Source organism: Clupea harengus, chromosome 10 (genome assembly GCF_900700415.2).
Source record: "Clupea harengus chromosome 10, Ch_v2.0.2, whole genome shotgun sequence".
Taxonomy (NCBI): domain Eukaryota; kingdom Metazoa; phylum Chordata; class Actinopteri; order Clupeiformes; family Clupeidae; genus Clupea; species Clupea harengus.
In genome coordinates, this window is record NC_045161.1 from 29789144 (window position 1) to 29811872 (window position 22729).

General features: G+C 42.7%; 2 protein-coding genes across 4 annotated transcripts in view; one reads left to right on the forward strand and one right to left on the reverse strand.

Moving 5' to 3' along the window:
- Positions 1-12331, reverse strand: part of si:ch73-63e15.2 (protein strawberry notch homolog 2) — a 66729-nt gene extending 54398 nt beyond the window's left edge. For 2 of the 3 annotated variants that reach the window (XM_031574750.2, XM_012815607.3), the window contains exon 1: positions 12196-12330. The gene's annotated coding sequence lies outside the window, so the exon portion shown is untranslated. Of the gene's footprint in view, positions 1-12195 lie in introns of all 3 variants that reach the window. The other variant, XM_031574749.2, reaches the window with a different exon arrangement.
- A 50-nt stretch (positions 12332-12381) lies between these two features.
- Positions 12382-21520, forward strand: tm6sf2b (transmembrane 6 superfamily member 2b). The gene is made up of 12 exons (XM_012815596.3): positions 12382-13282; positions 13604-13653; positions 13922-14078; positions 14734-14837; positions 16505-16602; positions 16772-16875; positions 17241-17323; positions 17711-17835; positions 18193-18294; positions 18725-18817; positions 20324-20443; positions 21295-21520. The coding sequence occupies exons 3-12, from the start codon at positions 13993-13995 to the stop codon at positions 21502-21504; spliced, it is 1125 nt and encodes a 374-aa protein (XP_012671050.2). The 5' UTR covers positions 12382-13282; positions 13604-13653; positions 13922-13992; the 3' UTR covers positions 21505-21520.
- Positions 21521-22729: the final 1209 nt, after the last annotated feature.

Genomic DNA, 22729 nt, shown 5'->3' on the forward strand with positions numbered 1-22729 from the left:
ACAGTCAGGCAAAAATGGCCTTAAAATGGCCTGCCCCTTTTTGGGGCGATTTAGGGCGAAATGGAAATCGCCCCAGATCTCTCTCATTGACTCTCATGTTAAATCCATTTCTTTCACAAAACAGGGCTCTCAATGCATTCTCTATGGGCCAATTGGGCCAATTGTGGTCCGCCAGCGATTTTTTTTGGCCCGTCAAATTATTTCCGATCGTAGCCGAGTTTTTTTTAAAGACACAGTTTTTTTATACAACATTAATTCATGAAATAATACGCGGCCTGTATTTCGATATACCACTGTCACTTTTCATAGGTTTCACAGTGTGAATGTTAGCTTCTTGCACTAACACTGACTTATTTTCTATGTGATGACTTATTTTGCTTTTGTAAGCCAATACTTTCAAGATCAGTCAATAAATATTGTTGGTTTTGACTTATATGTTGCCCCCTTCTTTATGTTGTTACTGGACATATCATGTGTCCTGTTAAAGCTATGTTACATCATACAACATTTGAGACATGTGGATAATGAAAAAGTGGGATAATTTAACGTGAGGACACATCATTTTTGCTTATGAAGGCTCCTGGATGCAACTTTCTTCCATAGCTTTCCACCTGTAACTAGCTACTCTAGCTATGCAGGTAGAGGGGAAATATTTCTGTTGTGTGCTGCCATCTAGTGGACAAAAAGGTATTGCTGTATGAGTTAATCGGCCAACAAATTGATACAATTGTCTTGCTTAATGTACCTGTCGGTAGGGAAAACGTATGGCCAGAGAATGTGTATTAAAACCGGATGTCGTCACTTTAATCCGGTCTCTGGTTGGATAAAACTTTTCAACAGAAATGGACAAGGACCTTTACTTTTTAGTTGAGAAGTTGTGTTGATCGCCTGACATGCAAACGATCGGTTTTCTTTAAATTATTATTATTTTTGTGAAGTTATACGGCTTATGTGAATAAAGCTATCTACACAATTTTTTATATGTCTACATTGACTCGTTTAGTTGTTCATGTGGTACACGTAGGTCTTAACTGAAGCTAACGCTTAGACCAACAATCCATTGGAACACATAGTAGCTAGCTAGCCTCGCTGCTAATAAGTCTAACGTTAGCATGCTGATATGAATAGACCCATTATAGTCAGGTGGCTTAATGCTCAATTGACTTGTTAACCGAACTTTTACGAAGTCATACAACTAAACACACAAGTGACTTGTTAACCTATGTCTACATTGACTCGGTTAGTTGTCCATGTGGTACACGAATGTTGCAGAGTATTGTCCTATTGTAGGACTTAACTGAAGCTAACGCTTAGACCAACAATCCATTGGAACACATAGTAGCTAGCTAGCCTCGCTGCTAATAAGTCTAACGTTAGCATGCTGATATGAATAGACCCATTATAGTCAGGTGGCTTAATGCTCAATTGACTTGTTAACCGAACTTTTACGAAGTCATACAACTAAACACACAAGTGACTTGTTAACCGAACTTTTACGAAGCCATATGACCAAACGCAAAGCTAGCACTGTTAATTCCGCTATAGCTAGCCAGGTCAATTAGCTCGCCTAAGATACTGCAATTTAAGCTAACCAATTACCTCATTTCCCCCAAAACCCATCGATTACATGTGTTTGTGATGTGTAACATATATCCTTAATCAGTCATTCAAGTTATTAACGTTTATTTACCGCTAGCGATTACACGACACAAGGGTAATTCAATCGCTATTAATGTTGAACTTGAACTTCAACAACGTCACACAACATTAAAAGTCAGGCATCGGCATGGTTCCTAAAGAATAAATCAAAGGTCCTTGTCCATTTCTGTTGAAAAGTTTTATTCAACCAGAGACCGGATTAAAGTGACGACATCCGGTTTTAATACACATTCTCTGGCCATACGTTTTCCCTACCAACAGCACCTACTAAATGGGTCGCCTTAATCATTATCAAAAATATTGACCCCCCTGAGAATTTTTTCAGGAGCCGCCACTGGTCACATGTAAATGGCCATGTTGGCCAAGGTGCATAAGGCTGGAGAGAGAGACCTATTTGAACTGGCCGCTATGTTGCTTTCACTCCAGCAGCCACTTTGCTATCCACTTTGTTTGCTGTGGCTGGAGACAGAGGTGGTGCTGGGAGGGGGTGCTGTGAGGTTCGGGGAGGGGGTCCTGTGGGGTTCAGGGAGGTGGTGCTGGGGGGCGGTGCTGGGAGGTGATGCTGGGAGGTGGTGCTGTGGGGTTCGGGGAGGGGGTCCTGTGGGGTGCTGGGAGGTGGAGCTGGGAGGGGGTGCTGTGGGGTTCAGGGAGGTGGAGCTGGGAGGTGGTGCTGGGAGGCGGTGCTGTGGGGTTCGGGGAGGGGGTGCTGTGAGGTGGTGCTGGGAGGCGGTGCTGTGGGGTTCAGGGAGGTGGAGCTGGGAGGTGGTGCTGTGGGGTTCAGGGCGACTGCATCCATAAGCGCCACACTGCCTCTCATTCTCTCCATCCTAGACAGGCTGCTCCTGGGTGGCCCTTAAGCGCTGATCCAGAGGAAGTCTAAAGGGATTAGTTCACGTTGTCAGCTGGGGTGACCCTCACCACCCCTGCCACAGCACACTGGCCAGAAGCCTGAGGTGTGTGTGTGCGTGTGTGTGTGTGTGTGTGTGTGCGTGTGCAGTAATTAAATATGATTATGTGTTTGATAAATATTTACATCCCCACTGGGCATAGAGCTCTCTGGTGGAGTACCAAGTTAGGGTTAGGGCACAGGAGGCATGGAGCCATCTCTGGTGGAGTACAGGGGCTATGTACAGGGGCGATAATTCATCATAATCTATATGGACTCACATCACAAGGAGACAATACAAATTTGCTCACACACACACACACACACACACACACACACACACACACACACACACACACACACACACACATTCTGCCTAACTGTGTGTTTTTGCAGAAAGGGGAGAGAAGCTGTACCCCTTTTGTATCACAAGCCAGCAGGAAGCATCAGTGAAGGCCACTCCAGTGTGTGTGTGTGTGTGTGTGTGTGTGTGTGTGTGTGTGAAGCATCAGTGGAGGCCAATGTGACTCATCTGGGTGATTGTGACCGGCAAGAACACTCAAGGAGTAGCACACAGCCAAATACGCAGTGAGGAGGAAGCAGGAGGGCCTTCCATACAAAAAAACATGAATCATGACATGATTCCTGCAATGTCTATTACTAACGATGTTTTAGTTCTCATAAGAAAATACACAAATCAGTGCAGTGCAGTGCAGTGGTTCTGCCTACAGCCACTCCGCCCTGCTTACAGCTTCCATCCACTCATTTCTTCTCTTCCAAAGCTACTCATATTTGGAGTGTTTCCTCTTGCAACACTGGGGAAATTCTGCAGCCCTGCGGTTAATACACACTATTTTGTTTTCGCCTGGTAGTAACGCGCACAGTAACTCTTCTAAGTAAAGCATGAATGGATCTTTTTATCTCTCTCTTTTTCACAGTTAACCTGGCTATGAACTATCCTAGCCATCTCTAGCTTAAGGAACCATCTTAACAGTTAACCTGGCTATGAACTATCCTAGCCATCTCTATCTTAGGGAACCATCTTAACAGTTAACCTGGCTATGAACTATCCTAGCCATCTCCAGCTTAGGGAACCATCTTGTTATTTGCTGGCGTGTGAAATACGAGCTCATGTTATTGTGTGAATGTGAACTTGTATATGAAGCTGCACAAGCACCCTAAAGGTTTCTACCTTCTCCTGAAATAATTTTAAGTTACATCAAGGAGACACTAACATCAGTTAGATAACTAGCTATCATTTCATGCAAATGGAACTCAGCCATTTAAACCGTTATTTAAAGGTTATTTAGCTAGCATAGCAACTAGACAACCATGGTAACCAGGAAACAATGTTTGCTGCAAAGTTTCATTTCTCAAAATCAGCTCGCCAATAAAAGGCCGTCTTGGGCTCAAAGTGATCACAACCACTTGCGGATGGCTTCACATAAACATTAAACAATCCTGAGAAAAATCATAGAAAATCAATGGAGCACGATATCACTGTGATATCAATGTAATGTTAGTGAGTGAGGGGGGAGAAATCCACCCTCCCCCTTGCCCTTCCCACTGCAAGCATGTCAGAAGATCATCCTTCATGGTACTAGGTTGCCAGGGGAATGACTTAAACGTTTCACGTCCATTCCCAACACCATAATACTAAATAATTGCTCAAGAAATGTTTTTCACTGTGAGTGGGAATGGGGTATTTGTGTGTGTGTGTGTGTGTGTCTATGTGTGTCTGTGTGTGTGTCTATGTGTGTCTTTGTGCGTGTCTATGTGTGCATGCCCATCCCTACTTCTTACAACTTTCAGATGTTTAGGCTTGCATTCCAGCTACATGATATGACGTAATGTTGGATAAACTGCGGTTAATTCACGGGTGCGGTCAATACACAGGTTTGTTTTAAACATTACATAAATGACAGGTAACAACTGACAACGTGGCCATGACAGACCAAATAGTTTAATTTGGAATTAAATTGAATGCCTGACGCCTGACATTTGCATTTGACCTTGCGGTTGAGACACGTGGGCGTGAATTTCGCCATCACAATTTGTGATGAACTAATGAATTTAGATATTAGACACATTACACCAAACATTTAACTGTCACAATCTGTATTGTTTTCTGTTTGGGACTGTTACTTTGAAATAGCCATGAATGTTTGTTTACTTTCTTGTAGTCATGTGCTTCTGTTCCCCGTGTCTGTCTCATTTCATTCATTAGTCTGATTATTGTCTGGTTAGTTCCTGAGGTAGTTCCTGCCCCTGAAATGATTCCTCTTTCCTGTCCCTGGGTTGGTTCCTGATCCTTAGTCAGCTGATGCCATGCCAGCTCCTGAGTTGGTCAATGCTACACCAGCTCCTGAGTTGGTCAATGCTACACCAGCTCCTGTGTAGGTAAATGCCAAGTCTGCTCCAGGGTCAGCCAATGCCAAGCCTGCCTGGTTTCAGGCCACTAGAGGGGTTCCACATTTGCCGCTGGCCACCAGAGGGGTTCCACATTTGCTGCAAGCCCTGGAGGGGTTATGCCCAGTCCATATATGCAATATATATGGACTGAAAACGCAAGCAGCATTTCAGCAAAACTAAAATTGTCTGTCATTCTTTTTTTGTTATGTTGTTAATCTCTAATGTCACAACAATTAAAACTATGCAGAGTATTTATGCAAAATCCTGTAATATAACACTATTTTATCGGTCGACATGGTTCTTTGGCTTCTGACGTTGTCATTGCCGGTTCTTTATCCTTCAGTTTGTCAACAAATGCACGTGTACCTCTGTCCATGAAGGGGGCTCAAAGCACGATTTGTATTTACAACAGTGGTGTAAAAGTAAATTACACCCTGCAACGGCAAGGACGCTTTTACCATTTTTACATAATGGGGCTTTAACCATTAACAGTTTTTATTGCCTTGTCTTTCCAAGAATTGTAAAGATGATATCTGAAAGATGGAGAATACATGACAGAAGAAAATTAAGATCTATAGAATTTAGCATTATTCTATTCTGGAGCGTATGTGGACATTTTGGTTGAACTTTGGTCCTGAGTTTAGTGTCAAAATGTAAGATATCACAGAGAACTGTCCAGAACATTTACAGAATTACATCACATTAAGTGCATGTTAAACATTCTCACCAGCAATTGACTAAATGTCCCTTGTTGAGGTCTTTGACATGTAATGAGGGATGAACAGTAAACACATGAAGATTGTTAAAGACTCCACTGTCAGTTACACTGACTTATAAACAAAGAATTAAGACAATGTGTATTTCCTACTAATCTACATACTTCTGTGAAATAATGGCTTCTACATTTGGGCTCTTGCTCTCTCTCTCTCCCTCTCTCTCTCTCTCCCTAGCTCTCTCTCTCTCCCTAGCTCTCTCTCTCCCTAGCTCTCTCTCTCCCCCCCTCTCTCTCTCCCTCCCTCTCTCTCCCTCTCTCTCCCTTTCTCTAGCTCTCTCTCTCTCGCTCTCTCTATCTACCTCTCTCTCTCGCTCTCTCTCTCTCTCTCTCCGTGCCTCTCTCTCCCTCTCTCATAACAGATGTGTGGTCTGCTGCATTACAGCTGGTATCTGCTTGTGACTTCGATCTCCAGACAGCCTCTTTCTGATGTCACAGCTTGGCTCACAAAACAAAAACAATCTACGTGGATTCATCTGAAGCTCTGGAGGGCAATGATAGCAGCACTCATTTTCATTTTGTCTGGAAGCTTTGGCCAGATGGCTATCAGCACCCACAGCTGATGACAAGTGCAGAAAAAATGACAAAAGCCACAGGGATGTCTGTGCGTGTTCCTGGAAGAGGCTACGTGGGGAAGCGCAGGAAAACTGCATCCTGAAAGTGATTGCACAACAGTTCGGCATCTTGGACTGATAAGATTTCCTAATGTTCTGACGCAGTCAGCTGTACTCAACTCAAAATACCTTCTGGCCATGAAGAGAAAGATATTTATCTCAGCAGAGAAGCGCATTGAACAGCATGATGTGAAAACAGGAACATTTTGTTAAGAGCAGTGTCAAGGGGGGTGGGCGTAGGGAGACAGAAGTGACTGCCACTGTGAGTACACAGACTGGGGGCAAGTGCTGTTAAGAGCTGATGGGAAGAATGTTGGCTTTCCTTCTAAAACTGTCCCCCAACTTCACAAAAGCACCAATAATATTTTCTGTTTTGTGTTTGAATCTGCCATGCTACTTTGGATTCTGTCTTCATGAAACAATGCATTGGTTTACATTAAATGTTTCAGACATGTTCCACACTCACATTCAGACAAGGTGGTCTCCAGCTATTCTCATCATGATAGATTCTCATTTAGAACATAGTGTCAAATACTTCTGGCTCTACAAAGCTAGGTGAATTGTTATTACACATATATAAAATGACTGCTGTGTTTGACAACTCTGCCTTTCTCTGTTCTAATGTTCAGATATAGGCCTCATATGGTTTCCACAGGGAAACATTTCTCCAGACTACAGGCCAGTCTGACTGATGAATGTTATCTGGTCTTCCTCAGGAAAACCACTGATAAAAATGTACGAGTATTATTATATTATTGCAAAGAAAATCATAGACTTTGTTAGCCTTTAGGAATATTATACCCAATGGCATTGTTGCTGTGTTGACACCATAAACTTCCCAAACTGCAAGCGAAGCAAGGGTTAGTTCACCTTCCCTACCACACAGAACCGGCTGAATGGCGTTCAGAGGCAATGTCACGAACAACAGTTCTCAAAAACGTCCTGTTGCCGTCTACAACAAACTCTCAGTGAACCCAGTCTGCCACAGGATAAACACCAGCTCGAGTGATATATAAAGAATGAAACAGACTTGTCCTAGTCTTCAAAACATTATTTATGTTGTATGATCAAGCCCACAGTTGCAACAACAACAATCAAATAAACAATAATCCCATAAATACTGTAAGTGAATGCACACATGTATATTCCAACAATCCCTACTTAATGGTGAATAGGGTTTTACAAAAAATAGTTTCTTCAATTCATCTTTTATTTTTTTCGTCCAATTTGATATGGATATGTAAAGTTTATGGGTCAAGCTTTTAAGATAATAGCTTATCTTAAGCTTTTGGTTACAGCCATGTGACACTGAACATGTTGAGATGTTTTGGCTGAATGGCGTTCGGAGGCAATGTCACACATTGAGATGTTTTGGCACATATAAAGTTAAAGTAACCTGATCATTGTAAAACATGGCATGTGACTTTGGACTTGCCCATTTTTACTTTAAGCCATCCTTTTTAATCAAGTGCTAGTCAGCTAGTCGTTTTTTGTGCTTTGAAAAGTTGGCTTTGTGTTAGAAAGCAACTATACCCATGTGCGCCTCAAATAAAAATGATTTTGTATACAGGCCTTTGGCCTTTTCTGTAGTTGTTTACACAATTTGTTTCCATTTCTATTTGTAAATGTGTGTTCCCTTTAGAGCTAATGGAATTCTACATTATAAGAGATATTTTGACTTTATACACCTAAAGACTACTCCAGACCCTTGTCAATAAAGTGAGACACTAAATATATGTATCTATATAACTATTTTAAGAAATGTTACATATGCCATTCACCAATATGAGAAAGAGGAGGTTTGGTGTTAACATGTTTAGCTAGTTAGCTAACAGTATAAAGAGTTCACCCACGTCTGTGAACACATAAGCTTATAATTAGTATCTTTTGATACAGCTTTTCTCTATGTATTTCTTGCTGCAAAACAGCTCTAATTAACAGGTCTAATTAGCTAACTGTTAGCTAGTGAAGCTAACATGGTTTGTCAGCCAACTTCGCCACAGCATGATACATTTTTTACGTTATAACAGAGCAAGTTAACTCCAAGTTAACTCCTGGCGTACTTCTCAAAAAGACAGAAGACAATTGCCCTGCCTGCTAATATATCTTCATGATTGTGGAGTAAATCTCTGGTTTAGTCCAATGCACTGGCCGTGGTGTTTATTGTACACGATACGCCAGCGCCAGCATCACTTCCTGGGTCTTTTGGGAGTGTGTTTACAGCCTGGGCATGCTCCTGGTACTTCAGCAAATAAATGAATGTATATTTTCCTGAAAATAGCTTGTTAATCATATTATGCATATAACGTAAATGCTTAAAATAGGTCCATTGTTTTAGAAACAACAACAAAAGAAAATTATGTGAAATCAAAACCTATATGTTCTATTCATGCAGTTCAATCACCTTCTGCAAATCACTACAGTGGCTTTGAGGTAGGCTACAACTGAACATTTAGCCTAGTGATATATATTGTGTATCAGTATTTATCATGAAAATACTGAGATATGATTTTTGGTCCATATCCTCCACTGCCTGTCCAGCCCTAGTCTGACCGCTCCCCCTTCCCACATTCAGGGTTTCAAGTAGAGGCCTTGGTCACCTCTGACATTTGGAGGCTTTCCTGGAAAATGCCTCTCCTGTTTGGCCATGATTGGCTGTGGGGGGACCGAGGCTCAGCTGGACTGACATGGGAAATCTGGGGGTGGCAATGCAAATGGCTTCCTGCACTGGACTCCGAGCAGCACTGAAACCAGGCTTGATGTGCACTGGACTCAAACCAGGCTTGATCAGAATCGGTCAGATCAGAATGAGATGAGCACTGAAGGTGTTTATCATTGTGTCTGCTTACTTCAGTAGCAACAGCTCTGCCTCAACACTGCCTTCGGCGTAGTTACATTGGCACTAAAACTCATACATCCGTTTCAGCAGTTCATACTTCACACAGTTAGCACCAGTGGCAAATAAGGTTTCATCATGTTATGATTGACACCATATAATGAACAGTGACTTCTCCGGTGAAGTCTACGGTTCTGGCAAAAATTCTGGTAAAATTCAGGTTTTTTTTTAGCACACACACACAAACACACACACACACACACACACAGAGAGAACTGACAGCTAGAGGACCGCGAGGATCAATTGAATTGAATCAAACATGCAACATACAATACACAGGTATGATATAAGTACCTCGTACTTGTGTGTCTTGGAGTTTCAGTAATCCATAGGGTTGATGACGAGGGGCTTCTCTGCTATGCTGCAGTAGAGATGTGCTGTTGGGGACAGACACGCTTGCTGTACCTCTCTGCCCTGAACAAATGACCACTCTGACCTGTGACATTCAGATCCTTCACCCCTGCACTTTAACATGGTGTGGTGAGGGTCCAAAGACATGAGGCCAGGGCTGGAGTCCTCTTGGAGCAACATGCTTCAACAGGAAACTCATCAGCTGGGTGCCTACTGCCATGTTTGCAACTGCCACCACAAAGGCTTACATTCAAAAGACGCACTCAGCCTAAACAAATGTATATAACTGATCTGACATAAAATGTATGAATGAATATTTTTTGCAATATCTTCATCTTATTTTCCTTTAAAGGTTTATTTTCCTCTACACCATTGCACCTTTCAAATAGTGGAATATTTCAATAAGTACGACTGTAAAACTAAAAGAACTACTCATAATACAGCTGCTCTGGGCAGTCCTTCTTCCACTGGAGAAGTCAATCTCAAATGTGTCCTTCAAGTCACCACTACATGCTTCATAGACTAACAGACACAAGACAAAAAGACTATAGGATTATTGACAATGCTGCAACAATGGCCTGAGCCTCTCCCTAAAATAGAAAAAAAAGAAACAACAGTCCTCCTACTGCTCATGTTTAATACATGAACCATTACCTAATGAAGGCCAGATTCCAGGAATGCTGGGAACAGTGCGCACCATTACCCCTCATCACAGACTGCCCACCTCCAGTGCAGAGGCACAGAGGCAGCTGCTCCGCTCCAAACACACGGCACATCTCCCACCCCCTCAGCCAATCATCCTGGTGGGGCTGCGGAGCTGGTGGAGGTGGGGGCATAAATTAGATTTATCACTGGATGCGGCGAGAGGGAGGAAGCGAGGCGAGGCACACGCAGACCCTGAGTCAGAGGGAGCGCCCGCAGAGGCAGCGAGAGTCGAGGGCTGCCTGGCACTCAACAACAGCGCCTTGTCACTGCCAGGGGTGCCAGCACAACAGCAGGCTGAGTGGGCACACTGTTGAGATGAGGACGGGACAGGAGGGCGGGGGGCGGGGGGGGGGGGGTCATTGGCAGCAGCTTTCAGGCATCTCAGAACTCAAGTGAAAGTATGACCCTCCTTACAGCTATGCAGGCTGGTTGACTCCTTCCAGTGTGTGTTTCTGGGAAAATCAAGTGCACCAGGACACACACACACAGTCACACACACACACACACACACACACACACACACACACACACACACACGTGTCTCTGGGCAGCTGCCTCTTCTGTACAGTTCTACTTTACTCCATTAAGATCAACTCATGTCATCACAGAAGAACAAGTGAGTTATTGATTATGAACTCATGTACACACTGTTGCCAACGGAGGAATGCCAAGCTTGTAGTTTGGGTCTGTATTTCCACTTGACAGTACAGTAGCTAAACAGCCTGAAACAAGAGCATATTCAATGGATGGACTGAAGAGGAAGGCTGCATATGTTGCAACCAGCCCTTAACATGCATAAAAACATACACTGTTATCATCCAGGTCTCAACCTGTGAAAAGTCAAACAGGGAGGAAATGACTTAATTGAGGAAGAAATAAAGCAAATGATAGTCTAAGCCCTTGACACAAAAGGGATTGCCTTTGTTGCTGAAGTTGTTTCGGGGCTTGTGTAATTTTGTTTTGATATGTTTCTCATTCTACAAAGAAGACAACAGGATCAAGTGGAATATTCCTATCATTTCTGTTTTTACATAGCAGTTATCTGAATATCCACAAATGGACAATAGTTTTGTATGATTTCGCAGCAAATAGCATTGGCTTACGTGTCTTATGTGTAACCCCCCCCCCCACCCCCCCACCTTGCCAGCCATATTCATGCGTCAGATGGCAATGACGTGATATGGCATTGTCGGTCGACCCGATAAGCGAAACTGGAAAGCCATGTGCCAAATTCAGGCATAACCCAATACGTCTTCTAACTATTCTATACCTACTAATTTGAGGCTAAAATTGTCTTAAAATAAGTTAGTTCACTGCGTTAGGTGAGGGGAGACGGCCTTTAGGCTATTACGACTGTGTAAACTCGCTATCTGACGTTTCGCTTACGGTAACCAATCTTCCAGAGCAAATACCCTGAAGTGAAGGTCCTCAACGTTGTTATTATTACACTGTTACATTGTTGTTATATTGTGATATAATGGTAACACACGTGTGAATACAGTCATGATGTATCGTTGTCCTATGTAAGTAGGAAGTATATTTGGCTAGTCAAACTGTTCCGCAAGTTAATAAAAGTGCTCATGTGGCTCCTTAAAAGCCTACACATGTGGAATAGGCTATGTGACACCGAACATAGAGCCATTGGGGTAGTGTTCATCCGATGGCAATTCTGTGTTTATGAAATTTCACGTAAAATAGTGTTACACGTTACTGGTTTGCTTTTCAAGTCAATCGACTACCTTTCACTAGGCTACACAGCTATCCTCGCGCTCTGTGTCGGTCTCTAGCTGTCAGGATTTCAATAGGTGCCTTACGGCTGACAGCCCGTCATCTAGCCTCCTGTTAAGAACTTTAGAGACCAGCTAATGTTAAATTACTGTTGAAGTTATTTGACACTTACCCTACAGATTTACAAAATCCAAGACCCAGATGGCGTGTTTCCGTCTGATTTCTCCACCACTCCTGTTGGCAATTGAAAAGGGGTACTAAAACACAGTTTACTACTCAGGGTTGTTTTCTTCACTTCCTCATAGATGAAGCCATTTTGAATTGAAAGGAGATATTTCCGCTGTTGTCATGCTCCTTAAACTTGACCAGTCAAGGCGATAAAAAGTTAGACGGTTTACTCCAATGACGCTCTCTTGAATACCTTAGGTCATTCTGAACGGCATAGAAACTTACTGCTATTATAGCCTACTTTTCATCAGCACTGAATGCTAATAATCACCCAATTCCATCAGAGGAGAAACAAAGAGAACTCGAGCTATATCAACTTTATAAAGGCAAGGCAAATGGTGAAAATAGTCGGCAATACGCCTCATAAAGGCAAGGCAAATAGTGAAAGTAGTAGACAAATAAATTAACTTAATTGGCCTGGTGAACTATGCCTACTATTAACTAGTCTTCGTTAAGCCTTAATAAAAAATAAAAAATAAACAATATCAGACTGACATCCTGTGATCCAGGTGTGATTTAAATAGCGTGTAGGGTAGGCTACTTTAAATAAACCACCTTAATGTTTTGTCCTTTGTTTTGGATATGCTGTCTCATTTTCTAAAAACGCTTGCAAAACAAGTATTGTTAAAGTTTAGATAGCAAATTATTTGTATTCAGTTGGATTCCCTCTCGTTGTGAGATGGAAACTGAAACTTGACAACCTTGTTAGTGATTCAGAATGAGAACTGGGATGGCATCGTTCAGGTAGCATATGGTACACCTTGTCGGATACACAACCCAAGACCTGTCAAGAGGATGAATAAGAAGGTCTATTTAAAACGTATAGTAACATAAGCTAACCTTTACCATGCAACCTACCGCTGCACCTGAACAAACTTCTCAATCAAACCGGTGTCGCAACTGAAATACAAGTTATTTCTTTCCCTATAGCACTCCCTATTGGACACCATAGGTAAAAGGCCTGTCACAGTATTTCTGATATTTATAGCAGAAATAATGGAAAAATCTTGCGTAACAACATAAATGAAAAGGTAATATGAGAAGCTACTGTTTAGTTTACATTGTATTACTATATATATATATATATATATATACTGTATAGATAAATATATAAACAGACTACATGCTATACCCCCCCCCCCCCCCCAATGTCTAAGAATGCAAAGGAACAATTGCAACATCTAATCCCTTTAAGTCTTCTGTAAATGTAGGCTAAGACAGTGGTCACGTGATATGGAGTGAAAGGCTGGTGGACTAAAACTAATGCTAGTTACATAAATCTGTGACAAAATAATTGTATTGCATAACATGGCAAAAAAGCCCCTTTGTCTGATTCTTTCATTATCCTCTAGTAATGGTTTCTAGCTCAGATGCATTAGCCATTTCGCCCAGACGACGGATGGTAAGCAGTACCTTAATTACATTTTAATTGAAAATGAAAACAACATTTTAAGAAAACATGAAAACATAACTACGACGATTGTAGATTACTGAATTGTGGGCTTCATTTTTTTAATTATTGATAAAGTTGCGAATACAAATAACAAACCAGCTAGCCTGGGACAATGTTCATTCAGAGTTTTTATTTCTGACTATTTTGACAATTTTACGAAGTTTTACAGTCACTAGATGACGGATGATTCTCATTGAGTTTGCATGCATCTTTTCAGATAATCTGAACTACATTGAAGTGGAAAAGTCTCTCATATTGAAAGATCACAACCTCCTCATCATCAATACAATGGGGCAGGAAATATGCGTATTTTTATTTTCTTTGACAGCACTCCCCGTTCTTTACACAATGAACAATGTCCCCGCATATCAGGAGTGAGTATCCGAATACATCCATCTATCTATCTAACTATCTATCTATGTTTTAAGGTGTGTCACATCAGAAAAACCATCCAAGACTTAAATTTTTTAATCTAATCTTTGCCAGAGGAGGGCGCTCGGAATTCGTTCGATCAAGATGTTGCGAGGTGGAATCACAGTATCACTGTCTCTGGTTATACTTTCTAAAAGTATACTTCTCTAGAAGATTCTTTCAATGAAGCATTACCCGGTGTTAATATTATGTTACTAATCTAGAACAGGTTAAGAAGCTGATAAAGTTTTGCCACATTCACTAGCCTATTCACTGAAAACAGCTGTGAGTTTTGGGGGTTGATTTCCATCCCTCTACGCTCAGGGGAAGTTCTACATGTCTGTCACGCATGTGGATTCGTCAGAAGCTTTCACATCTTTGCATCATGTCTTCCGGTGCTCTGGGTGTTGGGATTATTATCGCCTCCTCCATCTACCAATTCATCTCTGCTCACTAATTTAAAACTGTGTGAGGGGGTGTGCACAGATAGAAACTAATTGGAAAAGAAAATGAGGTGGAAAATGTAAGGGAGATTACTTTTTAAAGGAATAACAATAGATGTAGAGTATTTTTTTCAGCCTCCCAGAGGATTCTCCAATAAGTTGTTGTAACACACAGGCCGCTTGTGATCCTGGAGATTGGAGTGGCAGTGCTTGTAGCCGTGTTCTTCTTGGTCTACCTTGCTACTCGCTTCAACCCACCCAAAGATCCTTTCTTCTATGGTAAGACACAGTCAAGTAAATTCATTCATCCCTACCTCTGATACAACACTACATCTATACAGGTCAACCAACGACTAACTGCTTTGCTTTTAATATTCAAGATTTCTGCAAGGGTTGCTTTGTGCCGCAAAGTATCTAAGGAATCAATTACATTTATTTCGAGTTTCTCAGCTAATTATAGAAAATCACAGCGTTTGATGAATTGCCTGCATTGTTCATTACCTACCCAAATCTGACTGCCTCATCAGAAGCAGGAGTAATCCGTGACCCCGACTGGCAATTATGAGGTGTGGGAATCTGAGATTCACATTCTTAGCATAAACACCACCATGGCTCTCATTCAGTGTGACACTAACAATGAAATTTAATTACCTATTTTCTCTCTCAGTCTACAATGTGCTCTGTGCATGCGAGGGTTGGTTTCAAGGCCACCAGAATCCCCACAAATCTTATTGTACCCTCTGTGATCGTGGAGAATAGTAATGCATTTCTCCCCTCTGCAGTGGATGGGCTAAACCAAGCCCTTGAGAGGAATTAGATGGAGAGAGAGAGAGAGAGAGAGAGAGCGAGAAGAAGATATCTATCACTTTGTATGCATGTGTATAGCAGATAGAGAAACAGGAAGGTCATCTGTATAGATAGGCTTCCGAATGATCACCATATGTATTGACTGGGTCGCCACATGTAAACTTATACTTGAGACACCTCACAGATAAACAGGACATCAAGAAAAAGGTTTTCTTTAATATATCAAGTAAAGCAGTGAAGGTATGTTGGCTACACCACCTTTAACATAGCTGGAGTTGGCTATGGGCTATTGCCAATTATTACAGTCGCTTCTGTCCTGAGGTAGGCCCATGTCCCTTTTTCTGGCGTCCTTTGCCACTCATTATATATATCTGAGAATCTCTATAATAGTGGTGCTGAGGGTGTCCATTGTCGATGAGAAGTGCCCTTTTGTCAGATCTTCACTCTGAATGCCAAGAAAAACTAAATTTACAACTTCCAAAATGAATCTCTTTCAAACCACCCTGCTTGCAGACATCATTATCTCTCTCCGCAGGGAGAGAAATCAATAACTGGTTAGGGGGAGATGTTTTTAAATTTAGAAGCAAGAGGAAGGTTATGATGCTCTGCTTCTTGAGAGGTAAATAAAGCAGATGCTCTGGGCAAATATCCCAGACGTATGCCCAGATGTGCAGTCTCATTCTACAGATGGAATTATTCGGTTTCCTAGTTCTGAAATGGTTGTGATTGTGGAGTTGGACAGAACAAAGCAGATTGTGTAATTACACAAAGACTGATGTCTTTGCTAGGGAAGACTGAAGTGCAAATGGAATGCATTGAATGATGGTAATGGCTTCTTCAAAGCCCAGAGCCGGTAAATGTGAGATTCATGGGCAGAGTCCACCACTAGCCTGTAGTTTAATTTGGGTTAAATTAAATAAAGATAGGAATTGGATACGATAGGCTATGAAATTAAACACACACACACACACAGAGAGAGAGGGGCACTCACAACACTTGTTAAGCAAGACATGAGCAGAGCTTTCATCCCATAAATGTTTAATTTTTCAAAGCCTTGATTGAATCATACAAAACCGCCTGTGGCACACTGTCAGTGTGGAATGCCTCTGGTGCATACTTAAGTATGTGTTCCTTCTCAGTGTTTGCGGAGTTCTCCTTCACGTGCATCATTGACCTGGTGAGCGCCATGGAGTATGATGGGTTTGCCTCGGGACTCATGGAGTTCTACCAGAGGACGGTACGTGACCCCTAACCCCTACACAAGGAGAACCACCCCATGAAAAGACTCATGAGGCTGAGCACTTCATATGTGGTTTAACACAATAGCAATGATCAGTAGCCTTGAGTACCTACATAATAAAGGATGCATGCAGAAAGTGGTTGTAATGACATGTGTGCCACCACAGGGGGAGCCATACCTTGGCACCAGCTATGCCATCATGATGTGCTACTGGGATGGCATCACACACTTCCTCATGTACCTTGTCCTGGTGCGCCGCATGTCCAAGAAGTAAGTTCCCTGTTCTGGCTGTATCATGGCTTTGTTTATCATTGAGTCAAATGTGTCCTCCACGCAAAGTAATTAAAGACACGAATATAGAACTATGTATCAGACTAAATTAACTGATGCTGCAACATTAGACAGAGATACTGGTCCTCCGCCAGTATTGTGTGAGTATGAGCGATAGCTGGGTGGAGGTGTAGTGTGTGAGTATGAGCGATAGCTGGGTGGAGGTGTAGTGTGTGAGTATGAGCGATAGCTGGGTGGAGGTGTAGTGTGTGAGTATGAGCGATAGCTGGGTGGAGGTGTAGTGTGTGAGTATGAGAGATAGCTGGGTGTGTGTGTAAGCCATTCCCTCTCTCTGTCCTGTACAGAAAGCCATATCGCAGCCTGGGCCTCTTCTGGGCCGGCTCCTTGTTGAGCAACATGGTGGTGTTTGTTGCCGGCATTGCCATCGGTGAGGCCTGTGTATGCATTCCTCCTCCTCCCCTGGTGATAGTCTTAATTGATGAAACATCTGTGCTAGTCTGTAGCGCTGGTGCTAGCAAGCAGGCTTCCAGCAGAATGTACTGTGGGTAAAATACACTTAGAGCTTAAATAATGCAACAGCCGAGCGACAGAAACCACATTATAAAGCATCTGCTCCTGTGTTCTCCAGTCAGCATACCTAAGGCCCTCAGGGAATGTATCTTTTGTTAATTAAAAACAATAAGGGTTTAGTTAACAATGCCTCATCAGATATATGTACTTCCTTTTGTCTGCACAATGTCTAATACAATCTAAAACAGATAAATATAATCTAATAAAAGAACAATATGCAAATCATCTATTTAAATGTTCTTAGGTAAATATGGCCTGGAGATTCGGCCTGCATTTTGGCTCAATATGCCGTTCCTGTTGGTACCTGTTTGGGGGGCAGTGTCCTTCTTCCGAAGGCCGAGGGATCCTACTACCATCACGCTGTCTAAGGTAGGGAGATAAAACACCCGAGGGTCCAGAGGGTGTCCACCAATGTGGGATTCATTATTTCAGCATTGCTTGGTCTGGATGATTAGATGTTATGACCGAATCTATAAAAAGCTGTGTTACAAACGTTGTTATTCAGACCTGTAACTAAACTCTGTTGGCTGTGCTGAATATCAGCTGAGGGTGGATCAACTGATGATAATGACTGGCTTTATTTCAGTGGCAGTTTTCAAACAAAGTGCTTTACAGTGTTCGATAATCAAAACACTGTGCAAAAGATGACAGATGAAAAACAATCTCCTAAACACAAAAAGATTAACTCATATTACGATTCCGTGCGTTACGATTCTTCTCTCGTAGATAGAGCGAAAGCACAAACTGTCCCTGGTCTGGCGGCCTCTGGACTTGCTACTATCAGTTGGTCTGTGCGCGGCGATGGCATTCACCCTCTTCAGGGGTCTGGTGAGTCTATCACTCGGCTTGAAAACCAACAGCAGGCTGATCTTGGTTCTGTGGTTTGGCTAACGTTCATAATTCTTACTTTTCAGGGTGTATAATTATGTGGTGCCAAACTGCTCCCGCTATGTTTTCCAAAGTGTTTTCTTATATAATTGCATCATTTGGCTCCAACAGTAAAAGATTTTTTGAGGTCACCCGAATGCATGATGCAATTACTAACTTCTCCGCTTGATGCAACACATAATTTGCCATTGCCATCCTCTATCTATGCGAACAATTTTTTTTAAATAAATAGCTTGTTAATGATTTTTGTAATCTATCTGAAGCAACAGAACACACATTTTGACTTGAAACACACGTCTTAACGATAACTGAAGATCCTCTAATAAATAGTCTGAACTTAATATTTTCTGTGACTTTTTCTCTTTTCCAGGTTGTTCTTGGCTGCCCACTGGAGGAATTCACTTCCTATCCAACCAAGTACGAGCCGTATCTGAATGATCCAGTGGCATACCCCAGAGTTATGGTGAGACCCTTTTCACCTTTTCAACCCCTCACACTCATCTTTATCAAGTGCAATTGGTGAAAAAATAAAACAAAAAAAAAACAGGCCAGAACTGACTGAGCTTTCCACAGTATAATCACAAGAAAACAAATCCCTTCTACTTTAAATAACCCCCTCATCATCATCCTCATCCTCATCCTCATCCTCATCAGCAGCAGCAGCACATTGGAGCTGATCTCCGTCAGCCCACTCCAAGCCCACTCTGCCAGTTCATTTCCCCTTCCGCATGCCTTCATGGCACTCATTATCAGTTCGTTATTCATCGTTACCGCACAATAAAACAGCCTGAAGCCTGTGGCGGCCCACGGCCCCTCCTGTTCCTCAGGTGAAGAGGGCAGACCCTGCCGGTTGCAGCCAGCTCCCCTGGCTTTGTGTATGTATGTAGAGGAGGGCTGTATTTGTTTTGTCTGGGTTCTTAGCTCAGTCAATAGGTTATCAAAAGTCCTTGTTCTGGCTCAGGGCCAGCCACATTGGTGAAGCATTGATCTGGTTGGGCCTGCACTGTGGGAACTTGATAAGCTAATCTTTCCCCTGAGTCCTGACTGAGCCATCCATCAGCCTGACGGAGGAGACAGAGAGAGAGAGGGGGGGGGGGGGGGGGGGGCAGTGAGAGAGTTAGTTTAGTATGTGTGCAGATGTGTGTGCATGTGTGTTAAAGTATGTATCTGTCTATAGAAACATATATGGTGGCTGGTACCATGAGTTTGATTAACTAAGAATGTTTATACAGGATTCTGTTACAAAAAGACCTTTAAAATAATTGATGCTGACAGGTGACAGAAAGATGACCGGGCCAACGTCTCTGAGATCGGAGGCATGTTTCACAGGCCCAGATTCATTCCAATCCATTCATTAAGATTCATCACCAACCACACAAGTCCTTCTTCAAAGGAATAAACCCATTTCATTACTGAGACCAAACTGATAGCCATGCGTCAGTGAGTCACTCTATGTGATTTCACTGCGAGGCTTTGATACGATCCCCTGATGGTAGAGACATTTGGGCTGTATATTCTTAATAATGTTTTCTCTCCATGTGTGTGAGGCAGCAGAGACCAGGGCAAAGACTAACAAAAGTCCCATGAAGGCATACAGACATAATTAAACTAGCAACACAATGCTACATTAGCACCTGCCCACACTTACCCATGTGGGTGGAAAGGAGATGGAGATGGAGATGGAGATGGAGATGTTTTTGTTGCAAAATGGCAGCCTGGATCTGGATCTGTTCAGATAAATTTCCTTTGACGTAGGAATCAGCATGGGTCTGCCACTGCTCTGCGTGAGAGCGCAGTCTGGGCTGAGGGCTCCCTGCAGGTGGCTCCGGCCCTGTCTGTGTTATGTGGATGCACCTGGGCGCAGGGAGCAGTGAGATCCCCGGGGGGGGGTTGCAGGAGCAGGGCAAGCGCGATGATGACACTCACAAAAAAACTCAGGTCTCGCCACTGTGATGCGGCTCCCATTTAGATGCTGTGCTTCCTGTTCTACGCGCTGCCTCTGCTGGGAGCCTTCGTGTATGGTCTGCGGACACCTGGATGCACCTGGATGCTGGACTGGACAGTGTTTGTCGCTGGAGCGATGACCCAGGTACGCAAACACCATTTCTCACAGCGAGATAGGGTAAATAAGTGTTAGGAGTTACATAAAGGTTATAATTCATCTACCTTTAAGTGGACAGGAGGCCAAAAGGTTTACAGCACCTTGTATGTCTGAGTAGTGTGGCTATTTTTGTTGGAGTACTCCATCACGGCAACAACAAAACATCAGCTATTAATCAAACATTTCCCGCATACATTTCCCTCTCCACAATGTACTTGTGTCAGGCAAATTCTCTCAAGGTCTCGGGGTATTTTATGTGGCAGAGGCTCTGGGCAGAAAGCAGGAAGTGGCTGTGGCGGGGGGGGGGGGGGGGTAGGAGGGAGTGAGCCATCAAACAAGGCCCACATCAAAGCTCTGCCCTGCCAAAACCCATCTAGCAGCCCCGCTCCCTCTCAGCATGGCCGTGGAGCTGCCATGGGACACAGCATTTTTAATCAAAGGATTCTATAGAAGCGAGCTGCTTTATGTTTCTACTGAGGCCTGGGCTGTGCTGTGCTGGGTTACTGATGTCCGGTTGCTGATTCTTGCGAATGTGGCAGAACCTCAAAGCATTGTGTTTTCACGTTTTGTTTACAAAAACACAAACAAAGAATGCATGAATTAATGTATAATACAGTAGTTATGGAAGTAGCTATGTTCAACTGCTGATTTTGTTAATCTGGTTATGTTATTAATAATGATAAAAAAAGTTAAATAAAAGGTTAATACAAGTTAATAACAATATGAAAATAGCCTCTACAGCAGGGGATGAGAATACACGGCTCACTCTTTAGCTCTCTACCCTATGAAGTCTGTGACCCCCCCATTGGCCTGTGTTTCTGTCCCTGTCTCCCCCACAGTGCCAGTGGTGCCATATCGGTGCGTCGCTTCACCCTCGCACCGCAGCCGTGTACCACATCCCTGAGTCCTCCATGGTCCCGGTTCTCCTGGTGAATGTGCTGTACGCCGCGGTGCCGCTGTTGTTGGCCAAGCGCTGCACCAGCGACCCTGCCTTCTTCATGTCCCCGGCAGCCCTGACACAGTCCAACCATGAGAAAAAAGTGAATTAAACTTGAATGAAAATCACTCTTGGAGGCCTGTGGTTCGTCTCAGTACTCTTGGAGGCCTGTGGTTCGTCTCAATACTTTGCCCAGTTTCCTCTGGACTCGTTAAATGCGTTAAAGCTCTCAGCCTATCACCCAGCTCACAAACAATCAGTACCATTTTACAAGAGATGTCTGTTCTCAGCTTTTCACCCAGCGTCTACAGTCAGTACCATTTTCCAGGAGAAAATGGCTATATTTCTCCGTAGCTCACCTGAAAGGGTTTATATCGGCAATATTTTGTCAGAGATGTTTGGTTCCCATCTCATGAAATAGAAGCTAAAATGTGTGTTATCACTCAACGGTAATTCCAGATGTGTGTTTTCACTCAACACTAATCCTAGATGTGTGTTATCACTCAACACTAATTCCAGATGTGTGTTATCACCCAACACTAATCCCAGATGTGTGTTATCACTCAACACTAATCCCAATATTTATATATATAACCCTATGAATTACAGTGAGTAACACAGTCACAGTAATCTGGCCGTGTGCCAAACCAACCTCAAACACAAACTTGGCTAACAACAATGAACACCTAATAGGTGATTTAATTGGTTCGCACTGCTTAAATTAGGGTTTCCTTGCCATATAAGTTATTAAACTATATCCATCCATCTGTGAGAATCAGTCCATCTAACTTAAATGATGGATTAAGTTTAAGAGCTTTCCAAATAAAGCATATTGCATATACTTTACAGCGTTTATTATTGAGAAAGTTAAAATGATAGAGACTCCAGACTGTTTTGTGAGTAATACATAGGTCATGGATACCGTTGACGGCAAATGAAAATGATGACCGTTTCCTTGGACTTTCTGACTGGCATGTATAGATTCTGTGTTTTCTCGGAGGGCATGTAGTGCTGACATGGAGCCTGGGGGCTTGCACATGCAAGCAGAGCGGTCCGTGTTGCAATTCCCCAGCCTTACAATCCAATCACATCAAGGGCGCAGTTCACAGACGCCTGTTCGACTGAGCAAGAAAACTCTGAAGGTTTCAACTCCTTCCTTTGCACCCAGGCACATTCCACTGAAATGGAGATTCAAAGTAACGTGTACCTTAGCAATTTATAAGATTGCAATATTCTTCCAAGTTCAGCTTAAAAGCTCAAAAAAATGATAGGTTTGGTGTTCAACACAGCAAAACTGCATTAGCCAATACCAATACAAATCAAATTCAATCCAAATC